This window comes from Aulostomus chinensis, chromosome 8 (assembly GCF_037954235.1).
Source record: "Aulostomus chinensis isolate RoL2024-O1b breed Wild chromosome 8, RoL_Achi_v1.0, whole genome shotgun sequence".
In the NCBI taxonomy this organism is placed as follows: domain Eukaryota; kingdom Metazoa; phylum Chordata; class Actinopteri; order Syngnathiformes; family Aulostomidae; genus Aulostomus; species Aulostomus chinensis.
In genome coordinates, this window is record NC_141327.1 from 17978568 (window position 1) to 18001624 (window position 23057).

At 41.3% G+C, this 23057-nt stretch overlaps 4 protein-coding genes and 2 non-coding genes across 10 annotated transcripts; 2 read left to right on the top strand and 4 right to left on the bottom strand.

The window, feature by feature from the left end:
- Window positions 1–268: 268 nt before the first annotated feature.
- trnaf-gaa (transfer RNA phenylalanine (anticodon GAA)) lies at window positions 269–341 on the bottom strand. The gene has a single exon. It is a non-coding gene; the product is annotated as a tRNA-Phe (tRNA).
- Window positions 342–848: 507 nt separating this feature from the next.
- On the bottom strand, window positions 849–921 carry trnaf-gaa (transfer RNA phenylalanine (anticodon GAA)). Its single transcript has one exon. It is a non-coding gene; the product is annotated as a tRNA-Phe (tRNA).
- Window positions 922–1083: 162 nt separating this feature from the next.
- gtf2e2 (general transcription factor IIE, polypeptide 2, beta) lies at window positions 1084–11639 on the top strand. The gene is made up of 8 exons (XM_086211396.1): window positions 1084–1324; window positions 2369–2529; window positions 7851–7933; window positions 8588–8695; window positions 8999–9181; window positions 9316–9409; window positions 10767–10882; window positions 10993–11639. The coding sequence occupies exons 2-8, from the start codon at window positions 2370–2372 to the stop codon at window positions 11110–11112; spliced, it is 864 nt and encodes a 287-aa protein (XP_086067522.1). The 5' UTR covers window positions 1084–1324; window position 2369; the 3' UTR covers window positions 11113–11639.
- Window positions 3175–7134, bottom strand: smim18 (small integral membrane protein 18). The gene is made up of 2 exons (XM_086210197.1): window positions 6866–7134; window positions 3175–4333 (listed from the first exon to the last, which is right to left on the bottom strand). The coding sequence occupies exon 2, from the start codon at window positions 4326–4328 to the stop codon at window positions 4005–4007; it is 324 nt and encodes a 107-aa protein (XP_086066323.1). The 5' UTR covers window positions 4329–4333; window positions 6866–7134; the 3' UTR covers window positions 3175–4004.
- Window positions 11640–11732: 93 nt separating the features above from the next.
- On the bottom strand, window positions 11733–14042 carry LOC147257459 (dynactin subunit 6-like). Its single transcript, XM_086211397.1, has 8 exons — window positions 13885–14042; window positions 13523–13733; window positions 13261–13325; window positions 13015–13120; window positions 12825–12910; window positions 12682–12729; window positions 12422–12564; window positions 11733–12035 (listed from the first exon to the last, which is right to left on the bottom strand). Exons 2-8 carry the CDS (start codon window positions 13549–13551, stop codon window positions 11943–11945), a joined length of 570 nt encoding a protein of 189 aa, XP_086067523.1. The 5' UTR covers window positions 13552–13733; window positions 13885–14042; the 3' UTR covers window positions 11733–11942.
- On the top strand, window positions 13626–22871 carry hgsnat (heparan-alpha-glucosaminide N-acetyltransferase). 5 transcript variants are annotated; one of them, XM_086211393.1, is made up of 18 exons: window positions 13626–13767; window positions 14897–15012; window positions 15095–15231; window positions 15492–15604; window positions 15695–15764; window positions 16022–16091; window positions 16579–16682; window positions 16971–17047; window positions 17134–17164; window positions 17633–17793; window positions 17964–18079; window positions 18247–18368; window positions 18625–18751; window positions 18881–18967; window positions 19057–19134; window positions 19291–19361; window positions 19837–19949; window positions 21449–22870. In XM_086211393.1, the coding sequence occupies exons 2-18, from the start codon at window positions 14932–14934 to the stop codon at window positions 21628–21630; spliced, it is 1740 nt and encodes a 579-aa protein (XP_086067519.1). In that variant the 5' UTR covers window positions 13626–13767; window positions 14897–14931; the 3' UTR covers window positions 21631–22870. The 5 variants fall into 5 exon arrangements, with proteins under 5 accessions (XP_086067519.1, XP_086067517.1, XP_086067518.1 ...); XM_086211391.1 differs by lacking the exon at window positions 13626–13767 and adding an exon at window positions 13932–14212 and having other exon boundaries at window positions 21449–22871; XM_086211392.1 differs by lacking the exon at window positions 13626–13767 and adding an exon at window positions 13987–14034 and having other exon boundaries at window positions 21449–22871.
- Window positions 22872–23057: the final 186 nt, after the last annotated feature.

The following is a 23057-nucleotide window of genomic DNA, read 5'->3' on the forward strand; positions in this document are numbered from 1 at the left end:
TGGTCATGAATAAAGTACTTGACATCTTGGCAGCTGTGGCTCAGATTTTGCAGCTTTGAATCTGTTTTACTGTCCTCTTCAATACATTTCACTTTATTTGGCTTTCATTCTTACTGTTCTGAATCCATGTTTTAAACCTGAATTTCCTCTTTCTTCTCTTCAGTGGCGAGGATGGGTGATGTAGAAGAGCAGCAAACACCCACCAAAGCACTGTATTATCAAGTCTCACTTCTATATTTAATTTATCCATGTTTTTCTTAAAGAAATCTGCCGAAACCCGGGATCGAACCAGGGACCTTTAGATCTTCAGTCTAACGCTCTCCCAACTGAGCTATTTCGGCTTACATCCCCCTATATCACTCTCTACATAAAATTTCCTAAACCCACAAGGTGGCCATCAAAACAGATGATGAACCCTGCCCCCATTGCACCAAGCATCCACTTCTCTTTTGACTGCCGCCATGGTTTAATTTAATAGGTTCATTCAGGGTCAGGGACAATCCAAATGCGCTGTCACATGAGACAGCACATTATCCTCCTCTCTGTTGGTCTAATGAGACTCAGCAATTGTCAAGCCTGTAACTTGGGTATAGTTTTTGAAATGGGCCAACAGGGTAATAATCTTTTGCTCCTGGTCTGAATGATGTTGCTTATTGCGCAGATAAGTTGATCTTCAACGTATACCTCCAGTAAATTTCCCACAATTATTTAACTGCTGTATGATGTGCTTCTATGTAAACTGTGGTAATCTTCAAGAACTTTCTTTCAGTCATTTAGAGAATCTCCCACATGTCTACCACCCTTCAAACGAAATACCTTATTACTCAAATTAGTAAATTAAAGCCTTCTGCCGAAACCCGGGATCGAACCAGGGACCTTTAGATCTTCAGTCTAACGCTCTCCCAACTGAGCTATTTCGGCTCACAAGGGAGAGGGTTTTTGATAAAAACAAAGGATTAAACGACTCTAATTTTGTTGCAACCTTTTCGCTCTACTTGCTCAAGCCGGGATCATCCCATAAACACGACATACAACCGTACTGGCACATGACGCATGAGGCACGTTCGTGAGGCGCGATGACGTCTTCCAAGGCTCTGAAGTCGACAGCCGACAAATCGAACAACAAACGAAGCGCATCATGAGGAAACAATTGAGATATGTGCTTGAGTATGAAGTTAGTTGGTTAAAATTTCAAGACATTGAAAAAGAGGAAGACTAAACGGCAGTTTGTTTGAGTTGTTCCTTTGTTTGTTAAATAATTTGAATTTAATTTAAGTCTTCTTTGCCAACCCCTTATTTTTGCTGAGAGCACAAGCGGTGTCAGGTAAGTTTGCTAAGTGAGGTTGAGCAAATTACGAAGCTGGCTAGCTACTTATGTTGTGTCAAGTTTGCTTGCCTGTATTTTGATAAAAAAAAAAAAACGTTATGGTCACCGCAGTTATCTGAAAAAGACAGCGGTAACACAAGGCATTATGTGTAGTAAGATCTACTCGATAACGCGATAAGCATAGGCTAAACACAACTGGCTTGTTAGCTATAGGTCAGCCCCAGCTAGCAAACGAAGGGGCTAATGCTGTCCATTTATGTTGCTTTTTGTCTCACGCATTGTTGTGTCAGTCGTCAGATGCATTTAGTGTGCCTTTGTTGGTCGTTATATTCAAGTTTGCGTAGTTCTAATGTGTAGCTATTGTATGCTAGCAGCATTAATACGTGTTAAAACATGAATCGAAGATAAATAAAGAGAAATATAATGAGATTATATGAAACTCGTTACTAACATAGTGGCCCTCATCAAGGCTGATTTACCAACTGCACAACCTCACATCTGCCCAAAGGCTGTAAAATGATTTCTCTTTATTGTCCATGGGTTTGAATTCGATCAAAAACCGGCAGATTTGTGTTCTCATTTGCCACATAGGAATAGACAACCAGCAGTAGTGGTTATACTCAAGTAATACGTTGATCCTGGCCTGATTAACATCATGCATGCAGTTTTCATGCTTCCAAATAATGTTTGATCAAATTACCATAAGCTAATCGTCGAAGATCTGATGGATCTGATGCTCAGAGGGTGGGAGTCCCGTATGGTCTTCAACAGAATATCTATATACTGTTGTCCTACAAGCATGAGTCCCACCATGAATGTTGTTGCATAGATATGCTATTAGAGATTATTAATCATCATCATCTGGTTTATATGAAATGCCACTTTATGGTTATAATTTTTCATGGGCTTTGATGAAATTATGATAGTTGTCTGATGAAATATTTGAAATGTTTTCATTTTAGAGGTAACATATATGATGAATGTTATTTGATCCAAAAATATTTGCTGTTTTTAACATGCTGTGTGTTTGTTTTCATTCAGGATGGATCCAGCTCTTTTAAGAGAGAGGGAGCTGTTTAAGAAAAGAGCTCTATCGACTCCGACTGTGGAGAAGAGACCAGCTGCATCTGACTCTGGATCACACAAGAAGAAGAAGCCTAAAGTTGAAAAGGACGGATCCTCTGTGTCAAAACACAGTAGTGGTAAGTGTAGTACTTTGTCTTACTGTGAAATCTAATAGCTGTACAAAATTAAAGTCTATCTATCAATGAATCAGTTTGGATGTATGACTGACTCAAAAATCACAAATCCGGCTGGTGTCAGACCCGATGTGAGAATGACTTGGGACCCAACAAAGAGCTGTGTTAAATTTATTGCAGTATTATTAATACTAATATACAATATACTAATAAACTGTATTGCCATAGTACCCAATGAGTGTGTTGCCACGAACGTAATTTATAACGTGGAGAAAGTCTATGTGAAGCTCAACGAAACACAACATGATGAGTGGGGAAGAGGAAAAAACACGCTGTAGCTGCAGTGTGTGTTAAAGTGAGCGTGTGTAGTGGCTGAATGCGTTTTTGATGGCGAATGAATGCGACGGCTCCTCTGATGAAACGCAGGGTCCCACCTGCTGTGTGAAGGGACTGGCTCAAAGTCAGCCTCAGCCTCAAGTAGTTTCTCCTCTGTGTCTGACCAGGGTCTGGAGGCTGGAGCAGGAGTGGTTACCAGCATCCAGTCCAATTAATGCAAGTCTCCAAACTCTTTTTTAAAATCTGTTGGCTTGCAGCTTCAATTGACTTCTAAGTAAAAAAAACACCAACAACAAAACCTCAGAACATAAATCTCTGACAATTTATTAGGCATTTTGTTGTAAGGCATATGAAATAATACACTGTAAATTACATCACCGTGCAGTAAACAAGTGTCACTTCTCAGTAGATACTGTTGCAAAGCAAAACATGTTGACAACACTGACTTACAAAGACGTGAGCGTGAATCAAAGCAAAGATGTGCAACTATGAGTGTAGTCATTGGTTAGCAGTCCTTCTGTGTTGCCAGCCTTCCACAACTGTACACCCTATTTCTACCATGTCTCATCGAAGATCATTTGCAGCCAGCGTGTCAGAACTGTGATCAGGACATACAGGGTGGCTGTCGATTTGTTTTGAAGTTGTTTTTTGGGGGGGATTGTTTTTATGCTTGCAGGTTTTGGCCATGCACCTTCATACCATAAAAGTGAACAAAGCAACAACAAGAAAATAAAACAACCACTTCAACTACAATATTCTGTCACAGCTTTGGAATGTTGTGCTCTTCTGGCCACAATCTTACTTGTATTATCGCCAGTACCGTTATTACTACACTACTGGAGTGCTTTCTTTGTAAAATATGGCTCTTGGGCTCCTCCTTGTGCATTAGGTGGTGGTGGATGTGGGAAGATTCCCTCCTAACAGAAGATGAAAAGCTAATTAGAGTCGGTCCACATAAGTGAAACCCTGCACTGTGTTTCTTCTTTAGGATTCTTTTACCTCTAACTGTGAGTGGTGAACCACTATCAGGAAGTTCTTACAGTTCTCCTCCTAGGACATCAAGATCAGTGCTTGTGGGATTGCTCAGCTCAGCAATTAAACCCCACTTCATACATTTTTGTCTTCCTGGTCCTTGTTGCCGTCTATACCACCTCAGTGTGGGATTCTGGCTCCTTGCAAATGCTGGTCATCAGCTTGCTGCAGCTTCCTGGCCCCTCCTCCTGTAGCTGGTGATGCGTCTTTCCTTTGGCACAGCAACCACAGTCCAGTAGCTGATAGAGCACGGCTAAGGCAGCCAGAGACAGGACAGTTAGGACGAAGAGCAGCAGGATGATGAAGCAGGCCACATTCCAGCCATCGTGGAAGGGGTAGACCTCCTCGACCTGCAAGGAGACTTGGGAGAGGATTGCTCCTGGGTGGTGGGCTGAGAGGTTGCTAGGATGTATTGTGGTTGTGATGTTGGCCATGGTTCCTGGGGAGGGACATTAAAGAAAAAGAAAGATTGTTTTTTCTTGGAAATGCAAACGCTTCACACAAAAATATAATTTTACCTTTCAAGTACTCACTAATAGGTGTCATAAGCTCATAAAGATATGTTTTTTTCCAAGCCGCATCACTTCCTCGTGGCTCCAGAGTGCAGAAAAAGCTAACAACATTTATATAGCTTGAAGCTAATCGTGCCCCATGGACACCAGCTGAAAAATCCCCTTTTTGGGTGAAGTATTGCTTTTAAGGATGATGAATATTAGAAACTGACAAATGTTTTTGTTGATTTTTGTGTCCAAGTGTATTTTCATTTCATGTGGCTGATATCCTGTGAGTGATATTTTATTGAACTGAATCGAAACCGACTCCAAATATGTGGAGTGGTACAGCCCAATGGATAGAGCCATGTTCTGCTATCCTTTTATAACATTTGTAGCCAGTGTCTAAATCCCCAGGGAACATCTGCCAGTATCTCTGCCCGCACGCACACACACACACACACACACACACACACACACACACACACACACACACACGTACATACTCTGTGTGTGCACGCACGCACACACACACACACACACACACACACACACACACACACACACACACACACACACACACAGTCATTTATATAACAGACCAAGATACCTGACCCAAATCACTTGAGTATATCTTGAAAGACAAGTTGAGCGAGAGGTGAATAAATGTTTATCATGTACATAGACATTGTGTGTATTTGTTTTACATCGTGTAATTGCAAATAGTAATGACATGTTTTTACTGTGTGTGTGTGTGTGTGTGTGCGCAAGCACGTGCTTTTCATGTATGTAGGCTCGAGATTTGCAGCTTGGCTTTTGTCCTGTGGAGTCCACTCTGGCTCACTTGTAGGGATTGTTGAAGGATCCTTGGGTTCTTGGGTTTTCGATTTCCCTTGATACTGTATCAGCATTCATTATTACCTCAGCTGAGCTCCAAAGTGCCAAATATATCATCCCGGGTTGACATCCATAACCTGTCTAATGGTTTTAATCATGCAGGGACATGGGTTGTTTACTGGTTTGATTTCATCAGAAAAGTAATATATGCATAATTGATGTAATTCAAAAAATAATTTGAATTTGGCTCAACTCAACTGTGTAGTTGTATAGCTAACGATTTAAATTCGGTAGGGGTTCTCTCTAATTCCAGAAACACTGATTCATACTTTTAATGAGCCAGGACACATTCAAAAAGAGGATCCCAAATTATTTTGCTTAATCTCTTTTAATTCAAATCTAGTAATCTATTTAAAATCTGTTAATGAAATCCACACAGGCTCACTTTCATTAACGTTTTATGGGTGTACCATAATATTAGCGGTTATCTTGCCTAACTGAGCTTCTCAAATTGATGTCATTTGATGATGGATATTTGTTACACTGATAATTATTTCAATAAACTTCACATAGCGCGAAAATAAACTTTCCATCATGTTTTGGAAAAGTGTTCTACTTCTCTAAAAAAAAAAATTCCCAGCAAAAAGTGAGCTTCTCCGTCTGTTCGAGAGCACTCACGGCCCACACAGCATTTTGAGCAATGCTGAGTGAGAGGCACTTTGGTGCTCCCCCCAGGACTCAATCACCCCGCCATGTTGGGGTCTCTGCTGGGCCACATTCATGCAGTCAAGAGGTCACAGTCAGTTTGCGGTGAACTAGTAATTAGTTTATGGAGGTGGACTGGAGAATATTTGTTGGTACGGGATACAGTCCATGTTGACTGCTTTGATATTTTCCTCTCACTTCTCCCTCTTCAGCTCCTACCAATTTCATATTATCATATTTCAACTTATTGCCATGACAACAGCCTCTTAAGTAATTTGTCTCTCAGCTGGTTTTGAACACACAAGAACAAATTGGTACCCTCATCTGTTATTGTACCCAAAGTTAGCGCCCCCCCCCCGCCCTCTAAAAGGTGTTCTTGGACCACACACACACACACACACACACACACACACACACACACACATATTTAATGCCCATGCCTTGCTGCTCATTGATTTGTCCTGAGAGCTTCTGTTTGGTCTGAGTCACCCTGCATCTCTCCAAGCAGACAGTATGCACATGAGCGCACACTCCGGCTCTTGGTATTCCAGCAGGAAGGATGCAGACGGAGGGATTCATGTTTATTTCATTGCGTGTCTTGGCCTTAATATCATAATCGGGGGCTGATGGGCTCCGCTGCCTTGTTTGGAAGAGCATAAATGACATTTCACGTACGTTGTTGGTGCTTATGCTCATTTGCCATGTAGAATGGCTCTAATGCAGAAGAGAACAGCTTTATGAAAAGAGATCCACTAAATTAATTGTTCAAGTGATGCTGGATGACTCACAACAACCCCCCCCCCCCCCCACACACACACACACACACCGCCCCCCAGCCTACAGTCAGCCAGCAGTTTAAATTCCTACTTTATATTCGTATGATCTGTTGATCTCTAACATGCACACATGCGTAAGCTCTGAAAAATGTTAAAGCTCACCTTTCGTATGTGACACAGTCTTTATAGGATGCAAGTGAACAGATGCACTCTCCTCTTGTTGGTGCCCCACCTATCACTCTGTCCTCCCCTCACTCCCTCCGCTGTGTTCACTCTTCAGCCTGTTTTCCTCCGTAGCACTCTCATGCTCGTTTCAGCTGTCGTGCGTGCCCTCGCTCACTCCCTCCGCCACTCCTTGCAGCTCTTCATGTCTCAACCGAAACGGCAGGGGTTCCTCTCCATCATTGGTTCTTCCTCTGCAGCCCTGCCTCTGCACCATTTGTTTACAGGCCTGTCAGAATGTCAGTGGTCCCGCCCATAAACCAGCTCCCGGCAACAGTAGCTCCCACCTACCTAATGAATCATTCAGGAATCGGGGTCTGTTTTCAGCTCTGATTGGAAGGCGATGGGTTCAGACTTTGGTCTGCAGGGGGTAGCAGTATAACTGGACTCCAGCAGAGAATGGGACTGGCTGACTAGACGTCAAATAACTCTTAACAAATTACAGATTATACTGTCATGCTGTACTGTCTTGTGTTGCATGACAAAAAAAAAAAAAAAATCATGATAATTTCTGCTCATCTGCTTGGTTTTAAAGTGGTTAAGGCTACATGTGCTCATATGTACCTTGTCATAACGATGTTCCTTTAACGTGTTACCATGGCACCATCTACGCTGCAAAGAATGAGAGTTTACAAACTCAATCCAAAGCATCCGGTCCAATTCAGGGTTTCTTTATCCAGGCAGATGTTCACTAATCCACAGACACAGAGCATCACAGAGAATCCTGACTGTCATCTTACAACTTGTCTCACCTAAATCCTTTTGTCTACCAAATATTAATCTAGAGCTGAAGATGGAAGACCGGTTTTAACAATTAACAACAGGTTCCAGTGTCATCTCAGCATGATGTTCCAAACTCCACCTGGTGTGAAGAAATACAAAATCTAAATATCTTGTATAAATTGCTTTTTTTTCCCCCCTGCAGAGTCAAGTAATGGAACTTTCAACATTAAGACGAGTTCTGGGTACAAGTTTGGCTGCCTTGCCAAGATAGTCAATTATATGAAGGTAAGCCTGGGAGATGACTTTTCTCTTAAAATGTCGCTTTTGAAACACTATCCCTCAAAGTGTGTCAGTCTTTTTTATTCTGTTGGATTTGCCTCCATCTGATGGCCATCTCTCTTCTCGTTTCAAGCCCTCTCGACAGCTTTTAAGTTCGTCCTCATTTCTCTAAAAGCTTTTCGACCTTGTTATTTTGCTCCCCGTGAGTCATGTACGTCAGCTGTGTCATGTGTATCAGTGTGTATTTGGGCCCCAGTGTGTCTTTTAGTGTGTAAACAGCTTATCGTGCTGTGGCTGTGCAGAGAGGCGACCAGCCTCGTCACACCAGCTAGCTGATTCACGCCTCGCTGCTGAATTCACGCACAAATTGACAGACTGTCTTTGAATGCTTGCGTTTTATTCTGTGCCATCTAATTAACCCCCAGATTTTTAAAACGTAAAAAAACAAAACAAAACAAAAAACCTGACACTTGGAAGTAAGGCCTTCAATTCTTGCACTAAAAAATAGGCTAATTTTTTTTCAAAGATGAGGCTCTAAGAATGCAGTAGATCTTTAAAATGAGGGCTGAGAAAGATTTGATACTGTCGATGCAGCACGTGTGTGTCTTTGACACGCATCAGTGTGCTTTTTTGTGCACGACTGTATTTGTTTCATTTTAGACAAGGCATCAGAATGGAGACACACACTTCCTGACCCTAGATGAGATTCTGGATGAGACCAAACTACTGGACATCAGTATGAAACAGAAGCAGTGGCTCATGACTGAGGTGCGTTCATATCTTCTTGTGTCGTTTAATGGCAACAGGGTTCCAGGACCAGAAAAGAAAGTCCTGAAGCTGAAGTTTGGGATTTCCAGGCCAGGGGAAGTTTTTTGGAGAATGAATAAAGCCAGAAAATGTCAGAAAACTCACATATACTTCACATCTATCATATAGTGACAAATACCTGAATAGCTACGATCAACCTAGAAAATATTAATACTGATTTATTTGACTACATATTTGTGCTGTATCAAACCACACAAACTTGAAAGTTGAATTCTCCTCTTCACTCCTAATCGTCTATCACAGGCCTTGGTCAGCAACCCAAAAATCGAGGTGCGGGATGGCACATACGGTTTCAAGCCCAAGTACAACTTGAAGGACAAAAAGGCTTTACTGAGGCTGCTGGACAAACACGACCAGCTGGGCCTGGGGGGGGTCCTGCTGGATGATGTGGAGGAGGGGCTGCCCAACTCAGCCAAGGCTATCAAGGTAACACCGAAATACATGTCACCATATTTGTGCCGATTGTTGCAAAGGACACATTTTAGTGCCATTGTCTTGTTTAGTCAGCTTGTGGCAAAAACCGAACAGCAAAGCAAACCCTGAAACGGGATCTGTTACAGGCTTTGGGGGATCAGATCATATTTGTGACGCGACCAGATAAGAAGAAGATCCTGTTTTACAACGACAAGCACTGCCAGTTTGTGGTAGATGAAGGTGAGCAGTAGTCAGCTGTGTGTCTGCATAGATCCATCATCATCATCATCATCATCATCTCCACCCAGGGGGGTGATGCGATGAGAGCAATGGTCCCTCATCCTAAATGTCTCATGTAGCAAGAGGCTTAACAATTTTACATCCTAAACCAATGTTCATGAGGCTCGACACGCTCTGGTCTGGCCTCGATTGACTGATGTTCATTTCATTATAGGTCTTCTTGACTTCTTTCTCCTAAACAGTGGTGACAGACTAAATGTAGCCGTATGATAACCAGGGCTGCAAACAGATGAAAAGTTTCCGGTGCAGTTCTCTAAGTTTACCAAGAGAAGTTTACACTCTGAATTTTAACACTAATTTTGAAAAAAAGTAAAAAATCAAATCTTACTAGTTTGAAACTTTCCATGGGAATTATCAGTAATATATGGAAATACACATAAATGTATATGGGAAATCACATGAATAAACTGGACATTTGAGGGTAATTTAATCAACTCTATGTAACTGCATACCTCTATTACATGCACTGATTACTAGCATAAGGCATAGTACAGCAGGACTTGATTCAACATGACTGTATTATTATGTTATTCTACAAACATATCCATCCCTCCATCCATCCATTTTCTTCCACTTATCCTGTTAAGGGTCTTGGGGGGCTGGAGCCTATCCCAGCAGCCTTCAGGTGAGAGGCAGGGTTCACCCTGGACAGGTCACCAGTCCATCACAGGACCAACACATAGAGACAGACAACCATTCACACTCACAGTCACACCTACAGTCAATTTAGAGTATCAATCAGCCTCGTCCCCTCTTGATGTCTTTGGACTGTGGGAGGAAGCTGGAGTACCAGAGAGAACCCACACAGGAACAGGGAGAACATGGAGACTCATACAGAAAGATCCTGTGCTGGAGCTGGGGCTCAAACCCGGAACCTTCTTGCTGTGAGGTGACAGTGCTGACCACTGCACCACCGTGCCGCCCTACAAACATATCATTTTTTTAAAAATGTCTTACAATTATTTGCATCCATATTTTATGAGAAGGCCAAATGCTTATACAATATTCTGTATGTGACAATAGGATTGTGTATCTTAAAGTTTCAAAATTAGAATATTCCTAGAATTTGGCAACCCTAATTTGTTTGTTACAGCCTGTATTATGCTTAAGCTTTGAGCAATAAAAGGAGAATCAAAGTATCCTGGCAGAAAAGTCAAAATGGTTTACCAAAATGAGTGGTAATAACACATTATCATGTATTTAAATCCCATTAATACAATTTTTTCTTCTAAATTTGCTCATATTGCTTGTAGTATAAGTTTTTAAAATCGGTTAATTTCTCATTTGGAAACTTCAGAATTTCAGAAACTGTGGAGGAGTATTCCAGTGGACTCCATGGATGAAGACAAGATTGAAGAGTACCTGAAAAAGCAGGGAATCTCCTCCATGCAGGAGTCAGGACCAAAGAAAGTGGTCAGTCCCTCCTGATCTGGACTCACCTTGACTTTAAATTGAACTCCATATTTAAATCAGCACTTCTTTTTTTTTTAATTCCATAATAACACATGTTTTGTTTCCTTCAGTTACCAGTTCAAAAGAGGAAGAAGCAAGGTGGGCAGAGGAAGAGACACTTCAAGACTCACAACAACCATTTGGCAGGAGTACTGGAGGACTACACAGATGGTGTACCTGCAAAGAAGTGAAATCTTTCCCATCGCTGCTTCACACCCTCAGGAGTGTAGTCTGTACAGTACACAAAAAAACCCAACAAAAACCCAATTCATGGCTGTTTTTATCAACCACCCAGCTTCTTTTCCTTTCCTCGGTGATCTTGTGTTACATGAAGTGAATAGCAAGTACTTTGCAGAATCTGTTCTAGTCATTGTGTAAATAGTTTTATTTTACTTTCACAATCATCCTGTGGAAGATATTCGGGGCAACAATCTTCAAATTATGATAACCTAGCACCCTTCCAAAAGGGAGTCGCAGAGGAAAGGCTGTGTGTTGTTGAGGTTCCATACAGCATGAACCACCTTGGACACGTATTATGTTTTCAGTTTTGTTTTTTTTTCCAGATGTACATTCACTGCAGTGATAAGTATTTTATAGGTTATGAGAAGCTGACAGTTACATGCTTTGTCTGAGATCTCCTACACAATCTCAAAATATTCCAGGTTTTGTATTAAAGTTGGGATTCAACGGGGAAAAAAATTGCAGGTGATGTTCTTATTTTCCCCAGTGGACATATAAATCGTTCCTGTTGCGTTTCCTTTTATCCAGTTATGAAACAGGCAGCAACAGCTAATCATGAAAGAGTACTCTGTTTCGCATTTAAGGTTATTTTATTAAATCAAACACCAGCACAGCAAGATAAAGATGAAATGCTTAATCAGCTGTTGTGGGTAATAGAAAACATCAGTGACAAAAAAAAAGTACTGATGAAGCTAGGTACATATATACATTCATGCTTTTCTGTACTGTCTTATTTAAATCTGGTCACCTTTTACAATATAACAGCGTACAGAGTTTAATTTTAGCTAGCAGTGTGACCTGCTTTAATAGTTTTCTTCAAATGGTGGTAGTTTGGTAAAATCTTCATTAGGAAGTCCAGCTGAAGAGTCTGAGGCTGGAAAGACAAGTCAGACAATAACACTTTCATTTAAAAAGACATGCGTTGTTACACGCCATCAGTTTGTCTCAAATACTCCAGGAGATTGTGTTTCTTGAAGATGTTGACCCAAGGACACACAAAACCGCAAAGCCTGAGTATGAGTTTCAGTGCACTTAGTAACTGATGCTATTTATTCTGCAATAGAAGTCGACAGAGCACCAGTAGTTCAGACCAAAACAAAAGACTCCAACATAGATCAAGAAACACAGAAGTAAAAAGGGCTGAATAAATATACTATGAGTGGCTTACTTTGTTACACATGGGGACTGTGCCATTCACTGCTACCTACAGTTTTCTTAAGGAACTTTGTGTGAAAGTGTCCTCCGTGAGTTTCAACATACCTGCGGTCTCTCAGTCTGAACCCTCCTCATACATCCAGAGCCATAGATGACCGTGTTCTCAGGTATGACCTCACAGGTGTTGACCTGACAGAAGGCCCCGATGATGCAGCCACTGGTGAGGATCACATTTCTACCTACATCAGCTAGATAATGAAACATTTAATAATTAATGACTCCACTCGTCTAAAGGGCACCATTTCTACTGTTGGAGAGGATCACAAAGCTGCACAGCGATAGTTGAGGAAAGTTAAACAAGCTACCTTTTGATTCTATTACGTTGTTGTCCCCTATCTTCAGGGCTTGGGACACTGGAACATCAGTTAAGGCAAAATCCAATTTGACAGTCTCAATCATAACATTGCTTCATAAAATGACAGTTGAGTGTAGCTCATCAAAAGGATACAACATCCAACCTCAAATACATTGTTGATTCCAATGGTCATAGTCTTTGGTTCCACTTCAATTTCTGGTGTAATATTCTCTGGGTAACTGTTAAATGAAAATAAATCCTTTACGGAGGCAGTCCATACAGAAAGGTGAATTAAATAACCGGCTACATGTTTTACATGGGGGAACAGCGACTCCGTCATCACCTGTTAATGATGACAGCTTGCTCCTCGATCAAATTGCCTTCCCCAATAACGATGGGTCCTGCTTCTGCAATGATTCGAGCTTTTGGATGGACCACCGTCCTGGGACCTGAACGAACATTGGAGACAAGTAAAATTTGAGAAACTAGAAGAAATAACGTGTGTAAAATCAATGAAGTATCATACTAACGCTAGACATGCTCAACAGTAGTGAAAATCTTACAAGAGACCCGAAGAGAAACGTCTTACCTATGGTAACATCACCTTTGATCTCACTTTCAACGCACACTACGGCTCCAGCAGCTATTTTGACACTAAAAAAGTAAAGAACATTAAAGAAAACGGCCAAGCTAGCAATGCCTAGTTAACATTGCTAACTAGTCACTTTACTTGACATTAATCGTTTGAGTAATGGCGTTACTTCATTGAGGCTATATAATAAAGAATTTGTTTATGTTTAATGCATAACTCAAATGTTAAACGTCATTTGCGGGCATAAAAGTAACATTACCTTTTCTGGGCGTTCTGTTTATCCGCCATTGTGATTAAATCCAGGCGGTGGAACGACGCCGTTTAACCTCTCGATAATCTATTTGTAATCCTTGCCATGAAGGTGTTTGCGCATGCGTCACTCGGGTTTGACGCTGCTTTAATCGGCCCTCTTATCTGCAGTCAAATCCCGACAATCGAAACGACGTTTCCATGGAAACAGTATGGTAGACCTGCAGAAAGGATTTACTTCAAAATGAGGTTAAAGTGAGTGTCCTCAGTAAAATGACAACATGCTAATGGAGAGGGTACAATATTGACAAGAACATATCCAGCACTTAAACTGGCCAATATTTTTCTACTGTAGCCTCAATAGTTATTTACCAAACAAGTGGGCATCCATGGAAAGTGGGTGTCAGTGTCGGTTGATAACCTGCTAAGGAAAACGAACGAGTAGCGCTGAAAATGTACTTTGACCCTTCTCGCTTCCTATAAGTCAAAATGAGGAAGGATAGGAAGTGTCCGCAATGGAAAGTAGGAATCCTAAACAAAATCACAACAGACACATCTTCAGTTGGGGAGGCGGCGGGGGCGAATCGGGCAAATCTGAACGAAATGACACTACTCAGGAATTACGAAATGTTTTTTCTTGCGACTGTTGCTTTGCTCATAGCCGTTTGCGTGCCACCACTGACAGCTGAAATGTCTGCGTGTAAGTAAGTTATTCATGACTTCAGAAGAGGGAACATCCTCAGTGGAAGGGTTAGCTAACAAGCTAAATGCTACAGTCCTTTCCTCACTCACTTGAGTGCTGCCATTCTGACGATAGATAAAATCAACGCCAGTTGAGTATTTGAAATTTAACGCAAGACAACAATATACTAGCATAATGCTAACTTCAGACTCGCACTAGCTGAAAGACCGTCGTGTCAGGAATAAGCTCCAGACATTTGAACTTCCCTCCTTGGGGTAATACAAGGATTAATCTAGCATGTGACCACGGGGTTTTGTGGCCGTTCGTAGCTTCAGCCTTCTCACATGCTTTCCCTTTCAAGACAGCAACATTAGCTGGTCATCTATTGTTTTACTTTGCTTATATATGTGATTTATCTACCGATTTTTATGGATTAAGTGTATTGTGCTACCAGAGAGGTTTGAGGTAAGTTACAGTTATAGCCATAGTGAATCCTTAGCACGGGTTGAGTTAACTAAGGTTCATGTGATGATAATTACTCCAGTCATGAAAATAACGTCAATCCAATAATAAAAGACGTTACAGTTGGGTGTGGTCAGCTATGGGAACAATGGAACTAGATGCTGCATCTTTTCTGCATCATTTCTCTGGACAACAACTGGATTTAACCCATGTAATGTATGTATGTGTTCCTCGTTACAGCCGGCGTCCCTCACCATGAGCACCTAGTCCTTAAAATGGATGAAGCATTTCTGACAGTCAACAATGAGATGGACATTGAGGTGGTGGTGTCCTGGGTGTCAGAACACTGCTATCAGGTAGGGACACGCACACATCTGAATACCATCCACCACTGTGGATATCTGCTTTTGTTCTGATCTTTGTTTTTCTGTGCATTAGTGTTTGTACCAGCAACTAGGGGTAGTGCCCTCTAGACCAAGTGCAGGCCAGCCAAGTTCAGAGGAGTTCATTGTGAGCACACAGCATGAAATCACACTACAGCTCAACAGCACTGCCGTCACCCTGGAGCTCTGCACGTAAGTTAAACCACACGTAGAGATGTTCACACTTGAGACCCACGATGGAAGCTGTCAGCTGAAGGATTGAATAAAAACATCTAGATTTTATTTCCGTACATTGTACTGTTCTATATGAACAATTCAGGCGGTGTCAGAGTTGAGTTCAGAACACATAATGTGCATAAATATGCATACTCCCAGTATTTTCACTTATCGATCATTGGAATATACTGCATACATCTTTATCAGTCTTGATTTACTGTGTGTGTAATCCCTAGAGTTCCATTCCATTTTGGGGAGCAGGGGAATTACTCCCTGTGGGTGAAAAACAACTCTTCAGACGTCAGCTGTGTGATAGTGACTGATGCAGACCCTGTTAACAGCTACATTCGTGAGTATCTCACATACAAACATATTCCCAAGCTTGGGTGACATGAACCTATATCAAGTATCTGACTCATGTCCCCGTCTCTCTCCACAGCAATCTTAATAGCTGCCCTTACTTTTGCTGGACTGGCCGTGTTGGCTGCCATTGGGAGAGCAATTTCAGGGTAAGATCTCCAGTTCTGTTTTTTTTTTTTTCCCCAACACTTTTGTCGATTTTAAATAAAGTTGGGACAGTTTTGGTGCTGATTAGAGAATCCACTGTGTCGTGTTAATGCGTTAAGAAAGCCAAATATATGTGTGATATACATTAATAGACACTTTTACGCAGAGATTCTGCAGCGCTGCTGTAAAAATGGGTGTGTCCGCCATTATGATGCTGCAACGTTAAAGAATCACCTTTAACTGTTCTCCTCTTGCCCAGGCTCGGTGTCGTGAGGAGTGTTCTCTTTCGAATCGGTGGCACAATGGAGACGGAGAGGCTCATCAATTCTGTGAGTATTCCTTCAGAGGACATTCTTCCATCAGCCAAGATGGTAAACTAACTGCAGCAAAATGAGCTACAAATGTTGCTGTATTTTTGATTGGCCAGGCCAGTTGTGTTTGCATCTTTTAGACGACAGATGTCCTGTAGCTATTTGTATTTTTTTAAGTATCCTATAACATCTTGAAAGCCTGCTTTTTACTCAAATCAGCTGTATTTTTTATAATGCATTCCATTTCTAATTGTTAGGCAAAACGCATCAATTTGCTCTCACGCGCTGTCGTGCTTCAAGAATTAGTAAAGCTTAACAAGCGATTTGAAAGCAGGATTTCCACTGTTTCAAATCCAAAATGTCTGCTTGTGTTCATGAAGGTTTAAAAAAAAAAAAAAACTCATACGAGTCAAATCCTGTTGTGAATTATGTTGTTGATGTCTGTGTTACTCAAGCGTGAGTGTATAGAACAGTGTTATTATCTAACCTAACTTTCATCCTCCAGGAACTGGGCACCCCCAGCAGGATCGTGGCACCAGTGACTGATAACATCCTCCCACCTCCACCTAGCCCTAGCAAGAGGCTGCGATCTCTGGACACATTCAGAGGGTACCACCCCCCCCCCCCCCCCCCACACACACACACACACATACACACACACACAAACAAACACACTCGTAGCTCAGGCCCGATGTACTGGCTGTGATTCTGACTGCTGCAGTGTGACATCTTGCTAGCTTACTCAGCACCTGTCACTTTTCTGTGAGAACAAACTAAACGTAATGAATCATTTCCAGGTATTTCGTCGATATTTGAAAACATTAGCGGTACTATCTGCTGGTATGAGTGCTCAGTGTCTTTCTCGTCACCCATCTTGTCCTTTCCACTCCCTGACAGCATCGCCTTAGTCATTATGGTGTTTGTCAACTATGGAGGGGGACGGTACTGGTTTTTCAGACACGAGAGCTGGAATGGTGAGTCCCTGCTTTTATGTTGTGTTGAACTGTGTCTAATATTAACAGATCTTTGTAATCCTCATTGGTGGTAACTCTCATTACAGGCCTCACTGTTGCAGATCTGGTCTTCCCTTGGTAAGTCTGACTGACATTCTCTTCAATAACTAATAGGTGTTTACTCTTTCTAGGCAACACAGAGAGACCAATGCTTGTATAACTAGCAGGTTAGATAACTGGACGGCTCTCCTTTCTGGTCTGTAGATGACAACATACTAGATAAAACTAATCCGAAAACCTGCCGCAGGAGTGTTGACTAAGAGCCGAACAAGAACGCACATTAAACCCATTTTACATTTGTTACCTGGTTTTGTTTTGTTTTCTTACTAAGTTATTCCACATATTATTTATATATATAATTCGCATAAGATTTTGTAATACTCCTATAGTATATTTACATTTTTTTTTGTAATTGTTAGTGTCTTTTATTCATCTTTGATCTTAAGAACATCCGCTTTTCAGTCAATGTTTTTTGTTGATCACGTCACATGTAATATTTGCTCCTTAACTGTGACCGAATCATGTCTTACGTTCCTCTCACTCCAGGTTTGTGTTCATAATGGGGACATCGATCGCTCTCTCCATCAACTCCCAGCTGCGTGTGGGCGCGACCCGCTGCTCACTACTGAAGAAAGTTGTGTGGAGGAGCCTGCAGCTCTTCATCATTGGTGTCTTCATCATCAATCCAAACTACTGCCAGGGACCATGTGAGTATAAACAGGTTTGTTTTTGTTTTTTTAGCTGCTCGTGATCACTTCTCAGGTTAATTTCTGGTCCAATTTCTGTGGATGTAAATGTATAAACAGAGAAATACCCTTGTGGGGTTCCCGTCTTTATCCACTCATCTGTTCCTTTCTCTGTTTGGTCTCATACTCAGTGTCCTGGGATAACCTGCGGATCCCGGGTGTGTTGCAGCGACTAGCCTGGTCATATCTGGTTGTAGCCTGTCTGGATCTGTTGGTGGCCAGGGGTCACCTTGACATCCTGACAGCGGTCGGCTCCATTTTTTTAATCTTACTGTCTATATGTTTAAGTGACTTAAATCAGCAACTGCCACTGATAAATTCTTGCACTATGATGTCACATTTTCAGTCTATGTATGAAAATGTGTTTGGAAGAGCAGTTAAAGGGTCTGAGACGGAAATGTGTGTGTCTCCTAGGATGTGTGGTGGTCTCCCTGCCTTGATATCTTGCTCTACTGGCCAGCCTGGCTGGGTGTGCTACTCTTAGAGGTCGTCTGGCTCTGCCTCACTTTTGCACTTCCCGTACCAGACTGCCCAGCGTGAGTCAAGCTAGTCTGATTATGCTAAATGCTCAGAACGCAAGTTTTGTTTTTGTTTTTTGTCCCCTGTAAGATTTGATTAGTGTCTACATGTGTCATGTGACATAGATAGTGTCATTTTTGATGACTTAAAAACTTAAAACGTTCTATCACTGGAACATACAGTATACTGTGGGAGTATATGTATGAATCCTTTCTATTATATTTTTTCTATCTCAAAATGATAATGCTAGCCTCATGCTCTCCTTCCCAACAGTGGCTACCTGGGTGCAGGTGGGATCGGGGACATGGGCTTATATGCTAACTGCACCGGTGGAGCTGCTGGGTTTATCGACCGCTGGCTGCTTGGAGAAAACCACATATACCAGACTCCCTCATCACGGGTGAGTGAGCGGAAAAAACAACAGCAACCAGATCATAGCAACAGTGGACAATTAGGGACATGAAACTTCAGAGCAAGTTGCTGTCACTTTGTGTATTCACTAAAAAAAACAATTTCTATTCAAATTCAGGTCATTTATTTGACTCACGTGCCGTATGATCCGGAGGGTGTACTTGGTAGCATCAACTCTATCCTCATGGCTTTTCTGGGATTACAGGTTTGCCATGAGTATTTTTGTCTCAAAATGATTTAGTATGTTGCTCATTAGAAAGAATCAGTAAATTGTTGTTTATTCAATTTTCCAAGGCAGGAAAGATCATCTTACACTACAGAGATCTCCACACAAGTATTATGTCAAGGTTCCTCATATGGGGTCTCTTACTGGTAAGCACATGAACTCAACGTCTGCTTTGTTACTGTCTTAATAGTTATATATATTTATATACCTATATAGTCCCTTCTGAGTCATTGCATTGCTAAATGAAGAAACGGGCGACTTGGTCTTTCTAGTTGAATAATGAAGTCTCCTGTAACACACAGGGAGTCATATCAGCTGCTCTCACCAAGTGTTCCACAGACCAGGGATTCATTCCTGTCAACAAGAACCTATGGTGAGCTTTATATTTTCACTCCCTGCTCTTTTTGTTGTTGTCTTATAACAGTTATGATTAGTTGCTTTATTGCATGTGAGGTACTTTGGTGACTACTCTATACCTTGGTGTTCCTAAATCAAATTTACAGCTTGTTGCAGGCCACTTCTTTGTGCTCTTATATATACAGCAGGTAGCGAGCAGATCCCTAACCAGCAGCACTGTAATGTATAATTCTCACAACAGTCTAAAAGTTTCCGGATTTACTTTATACTCAAGGACAGCTTCTTGCCTTTGCCTGAAAACTGTTTCGACATAACAAGTTGTCTTAAAGTTTAACTGGTTTGATTTAATTTTTTTTTAACTTGCGTAGCTCTAGGCAAAGGATGGGCCTTACAGCACAAGTCTTTGTGTTCATGAAAGTGTCTCAAACCTGCAGCGATATCATACAGAGCATCTTAACAATTCTGCACATCTCTGTTGATTTGACTTCTAGGTCTCTGTCGTATGTGACAACACTGGCGTGTTTTGCTTTCGTGCTGTTAGTGCTGGTCTACTACACAGTAGATGTGAAGACGTGGTGGTCCGGAGCACCTTTCTACTACCCTGGTGAGCATCAGTGTAGATGCAGAACGCCAACTTAGTGGGCTAATGCTGTTAATGACCTTGATAGGACACAACCCACTGTTGTCTTTACTTCAGTTCATCCCATTTCTGAAATGAGTTGAGTTTAATATGAACATAAAAGCTTTGTACTCGTAGTATTTCTATTTGGATCACTCGACAATATGTATAAGTAAGTTGCAACCCGAGTTTCAGCTGTGTTTAAGGTAAACAAAAACTAAAAAAAAAAAAAAAAAAAAGGCTTTATGTCTAATTTTTGATTTGTCATCAATATCAAGGGGGAGGTCAGCCAGTATGGTCTGGTACTTCATCCCATTAAAAGATTAAGCACCGTCAGTACCAGGAAATTGGGTCAGCAGCTGCCTGCTAAAACTCTCTCCGCTAGTCAATGGTCATCTGGCTTCCAACAAGAAAACACATCTGCCAACATTCAGGCAACAGCAACAACAGTTGGTGTTCTTAAATGGCTTCTACATTGTTCCACTGTGTCTGCGTTCATACCAGTAACGTGGAGAGCAGGTCAGACGAGCTGTGCCACAATCTGTAACTCTGTCATCTTTGCTTCCTGAACAAACACAGTGCTTGGACCAGTGTTTGATTCACTGTTCCTGTACTTTTGATTTGTTCAAGACCAAATCACACATTTTACTGATGTCATTTACACCTGGCAAGGATAAATGGGAAATGATTCCAAAATTCAAAACAGGAGGAACAGACTTGTAATATTGTTCTCCTTTCAAGTGTCACCACGTGTTTCAGGAACAAACGCGGTGGAGGAAATGTCGTGAAATGTTTTAATTTTTGTTGGCATAGATGCCTTCATTTGACAGTAGACAGACTGGAAAGGGGGGGCGGGGGGTGACACGCAGCAAAGGACCTCCGCCTGGGATTCCAACCGGGGTCAGCTGCATACATGAAATACGCTCTAACCACTTGATCACCTTAGCAAGTCAATGTTGTGAACTGTTAGCTGCTGCCGTTGAGGAATTTAGTTGAAGGTTCCTCTGATGTAAAGGAACATGCCAATTTTTGATAGACTCAGTTATTTGCTTTCCTCTCCAGAGCCAGTCAGGAATATAGATTAACTTCTGTCTCTGTCTGAGCTTAGACCCACAGAGTCCGCCTGACTGCTAATTAGCTCATCACAGTCATGCGTAGGTAGCAGATGGAAAGTGTTAGCTTAGCTGTCAAAAGTCACCAAATACGGATAGGCATATTTCCCAAGAAATTTGCGTTCCTTCAATCAAACAAAATCTGGTTTTCTAACCCTAAGCAACATGACATATTTTAGAATTAAAGCAAAATTATTATTTTATTATTATTATCCGTGCATCAAAAATGTAATAATGCATGTCATAATTATGTTGTTGTAGTACCATCTTCAAACTTCAAGCCTGATATTGTTTGTGTGATTATTGTGATCTGTGTGTTTATATTGTCATTATGACCTTTTGCGTTGATCTCACTTGTGCCCGTGCAATCAGGTATGAACTCCATCCTCGTGTACGTGGGCCATGAAGTCTTGGAGGAGTACTTCCCCTTCCGTTGGCGCATGGTCAACATGCAATCCCATGCTGAGCACCTCACCCAGAACTTGGTGGCTACTTCCTGCTGGGTCCTCATTTCCTATGTGCTCTACAGGAAAAAGATTTTCTGGAAAATCTAGAAGTGGAATGATCGAACCCTCAGCCAACAATGGTGGAGGACAGTGTTTACATCAGAATTGCTGGATTTATCACCTGGGATAGCAGGAAAAAAATGTATTATTCATATGGCTCCATCTGTCTTAGCAGCAACACGTTCTCATTGGATATGGGCTCATTACTATCAGACCATGAGCAATGAATGAAGATAGATATAGCTGACCCCTGTCAAATATCTTAACTTACTCAGGAAGAAGTGGCACAAGAATATCATGATAAATACCAACTATTATGCTTAGTCTGCTCTTAAACCATGTTATAGTTATTTTTTCTTCATCTCAGGCTGCAGCAGCAGGTTTTGGTTTAACAAGCTCTTATAGACTTCCCCTTTGAGGGATCCCTGCTGCCATCTTAAGCACCATCCATTACTCTGAGCGCTGTTGCGGGTCTTTGTCAGACATACTCCTCCAGGGTGACATGAGGGGTCGATGATATACACTTAAGAGCTCAAGAATGTATGGTGCTATGTGGATGCAGTACGTGTAGCGGTAGAGGTTTTAAAATTTGAAAGCAATAAATGTTTCATTCTTCTGTGTAATTCTGATAATCAATTACTAATATTTCTGTTTATTAAGCCTTAAGGCCCACTGTTTTCTATATTTGCAGTGTTCTGCTCTCCTCTGAACCTGCTTCCTCAATAAGACCTTGTTCATTTCAAGGGATATATGATGTTACCAAGTGCCAAGAGGAAGTGATGGAAGACATGTGACATGACCACTGAAACCTACTCGTGGTTGCTTGTTTTGCATTCTGGGTGATACTGATGCTTGCGTGGGAATTTTTGATAACGCCTCATCAAAAAAGAAGTCACGCAATCGACTCTTTTATCAAAACAGAAGTGTCCAAATTTTGAGTGGCCTATCTTTTAACATAATGGTAATTCTGAATTTAAACATATTTGATTTGTATGATATTGGTGAATGTTGCACAGGCATGGCTATATATGACTTTTAAAAACCGTACTTGATGTCATCACACCATAAACCTGAGTCAATATACCTACATCAAAGAGTGACAGTAATATATGATATCAAATTATTATATTAAAAAATATCCTGTATTTGGATGTCCAAATGCTGAGGGATTTTGCAATAGGTTTGCATCTAGTACTGTTGTCATTGATAGAATTCATTTTGGCAGAATTTTATACTTTGTTTTTGATATTTGTCTTTTGACAGTTGGTTTATATAATAAAATCATGTTCCAAAATATTGTTGTTGTTGGGTTACAATTCATAGAAAGTACAGCCTGGGAATGAAAAACTATCTTTTCAGAGTAGGGAGGTGTAGTTAGTTTTATTGCTCAATAAGGCGTGGGAATCGAGTTACAGTGTGGGATCCTTGTGAAAAAGCTAGTTGTTGAAGGCGCCTCATCTCGCGATACCACTGAC

What these genes read in the sequence shown, in the direction of transcription:
- smim18 (XM_086210197.1), bottom strand. Translation starts at nt 4,328, where the DNA reads ATGGCCAACATCACAACCACAATACATCCTAGCAACCTCTCAGCCCAC.
- hgsnat (XM_086211391.1), top strand. Translation starts at nt 14,002, where the DNA reads ATGAGGAAGGATAGGAAGTGTCCGCAATGGAAAGTAGGAATCCTAAAC. An exon ending in TGTCAGAACACTGCTATCAG is followed by an intron (nt 15,013 to 15,094) that starts GTAGGGACACGC and finishes TCTGTGCATTAG; the next exon opens with TGTTTGTACCAGCAACTAGG. An exon ending in ACCTTGACATCCTGACAGCG is followed by an intron (nt 18,080 to 18,246) that starts GTCGGCTCCATT and finishes TGTGTCTCCTAG; the next exon opens with GATGTGTGGTGGTCTCCCTG.
- LOC147257459 (XM_086211397.1), bottom strand. Translation starts at nt 13,551, where the DNA reads ATGGCGGATAAACAGAACGCCCAGAAAAG. An exon ending in CAACGTAATAGAATCAAAAG is followed by an intron (nt 12,565 to 12,681) that starts GTAGCTTGTTTA and finishes TTCATTATCTAG; the next exon opens with CTGATGTAGGTAGAAATGTG. An exon ending in TTCAGACTGAGAGACCGCAG is followed by an intron (nt 12,036 to 12,421) that starts GTATGTTGAAAC and finishes TTGTCTTTCCAG; the next exon opens with CCTCAGACTCTTCAGCTGGA.
- gtf2e2 (XM_086211396.1), top strand. Translation starts at nt 2,370, where the DNA reads ATGGATCCAGCTCTTTTAAGAGAGAGGGAGCTGTTTAAGAAAAGAGCT. An exon ending in ACTCAGCCAAGGCTATCAAG is followed by an intron (nt 9,182 to 9,315) that starts GTAACACCGAAA and finishes GATCTGTTACAG; the next exon opens with GCTTTGGGGGATCAGATCAT. An exon ending in AGTCAGGACCAAAGAAAGTG is followed by an intron (nt 10,883 to 10,992) that starts GTCAGTCCCTCC and finishes TGTTTCCTTCAG; the next exon opens with TTACCAGTTCAAAAGAGGAA.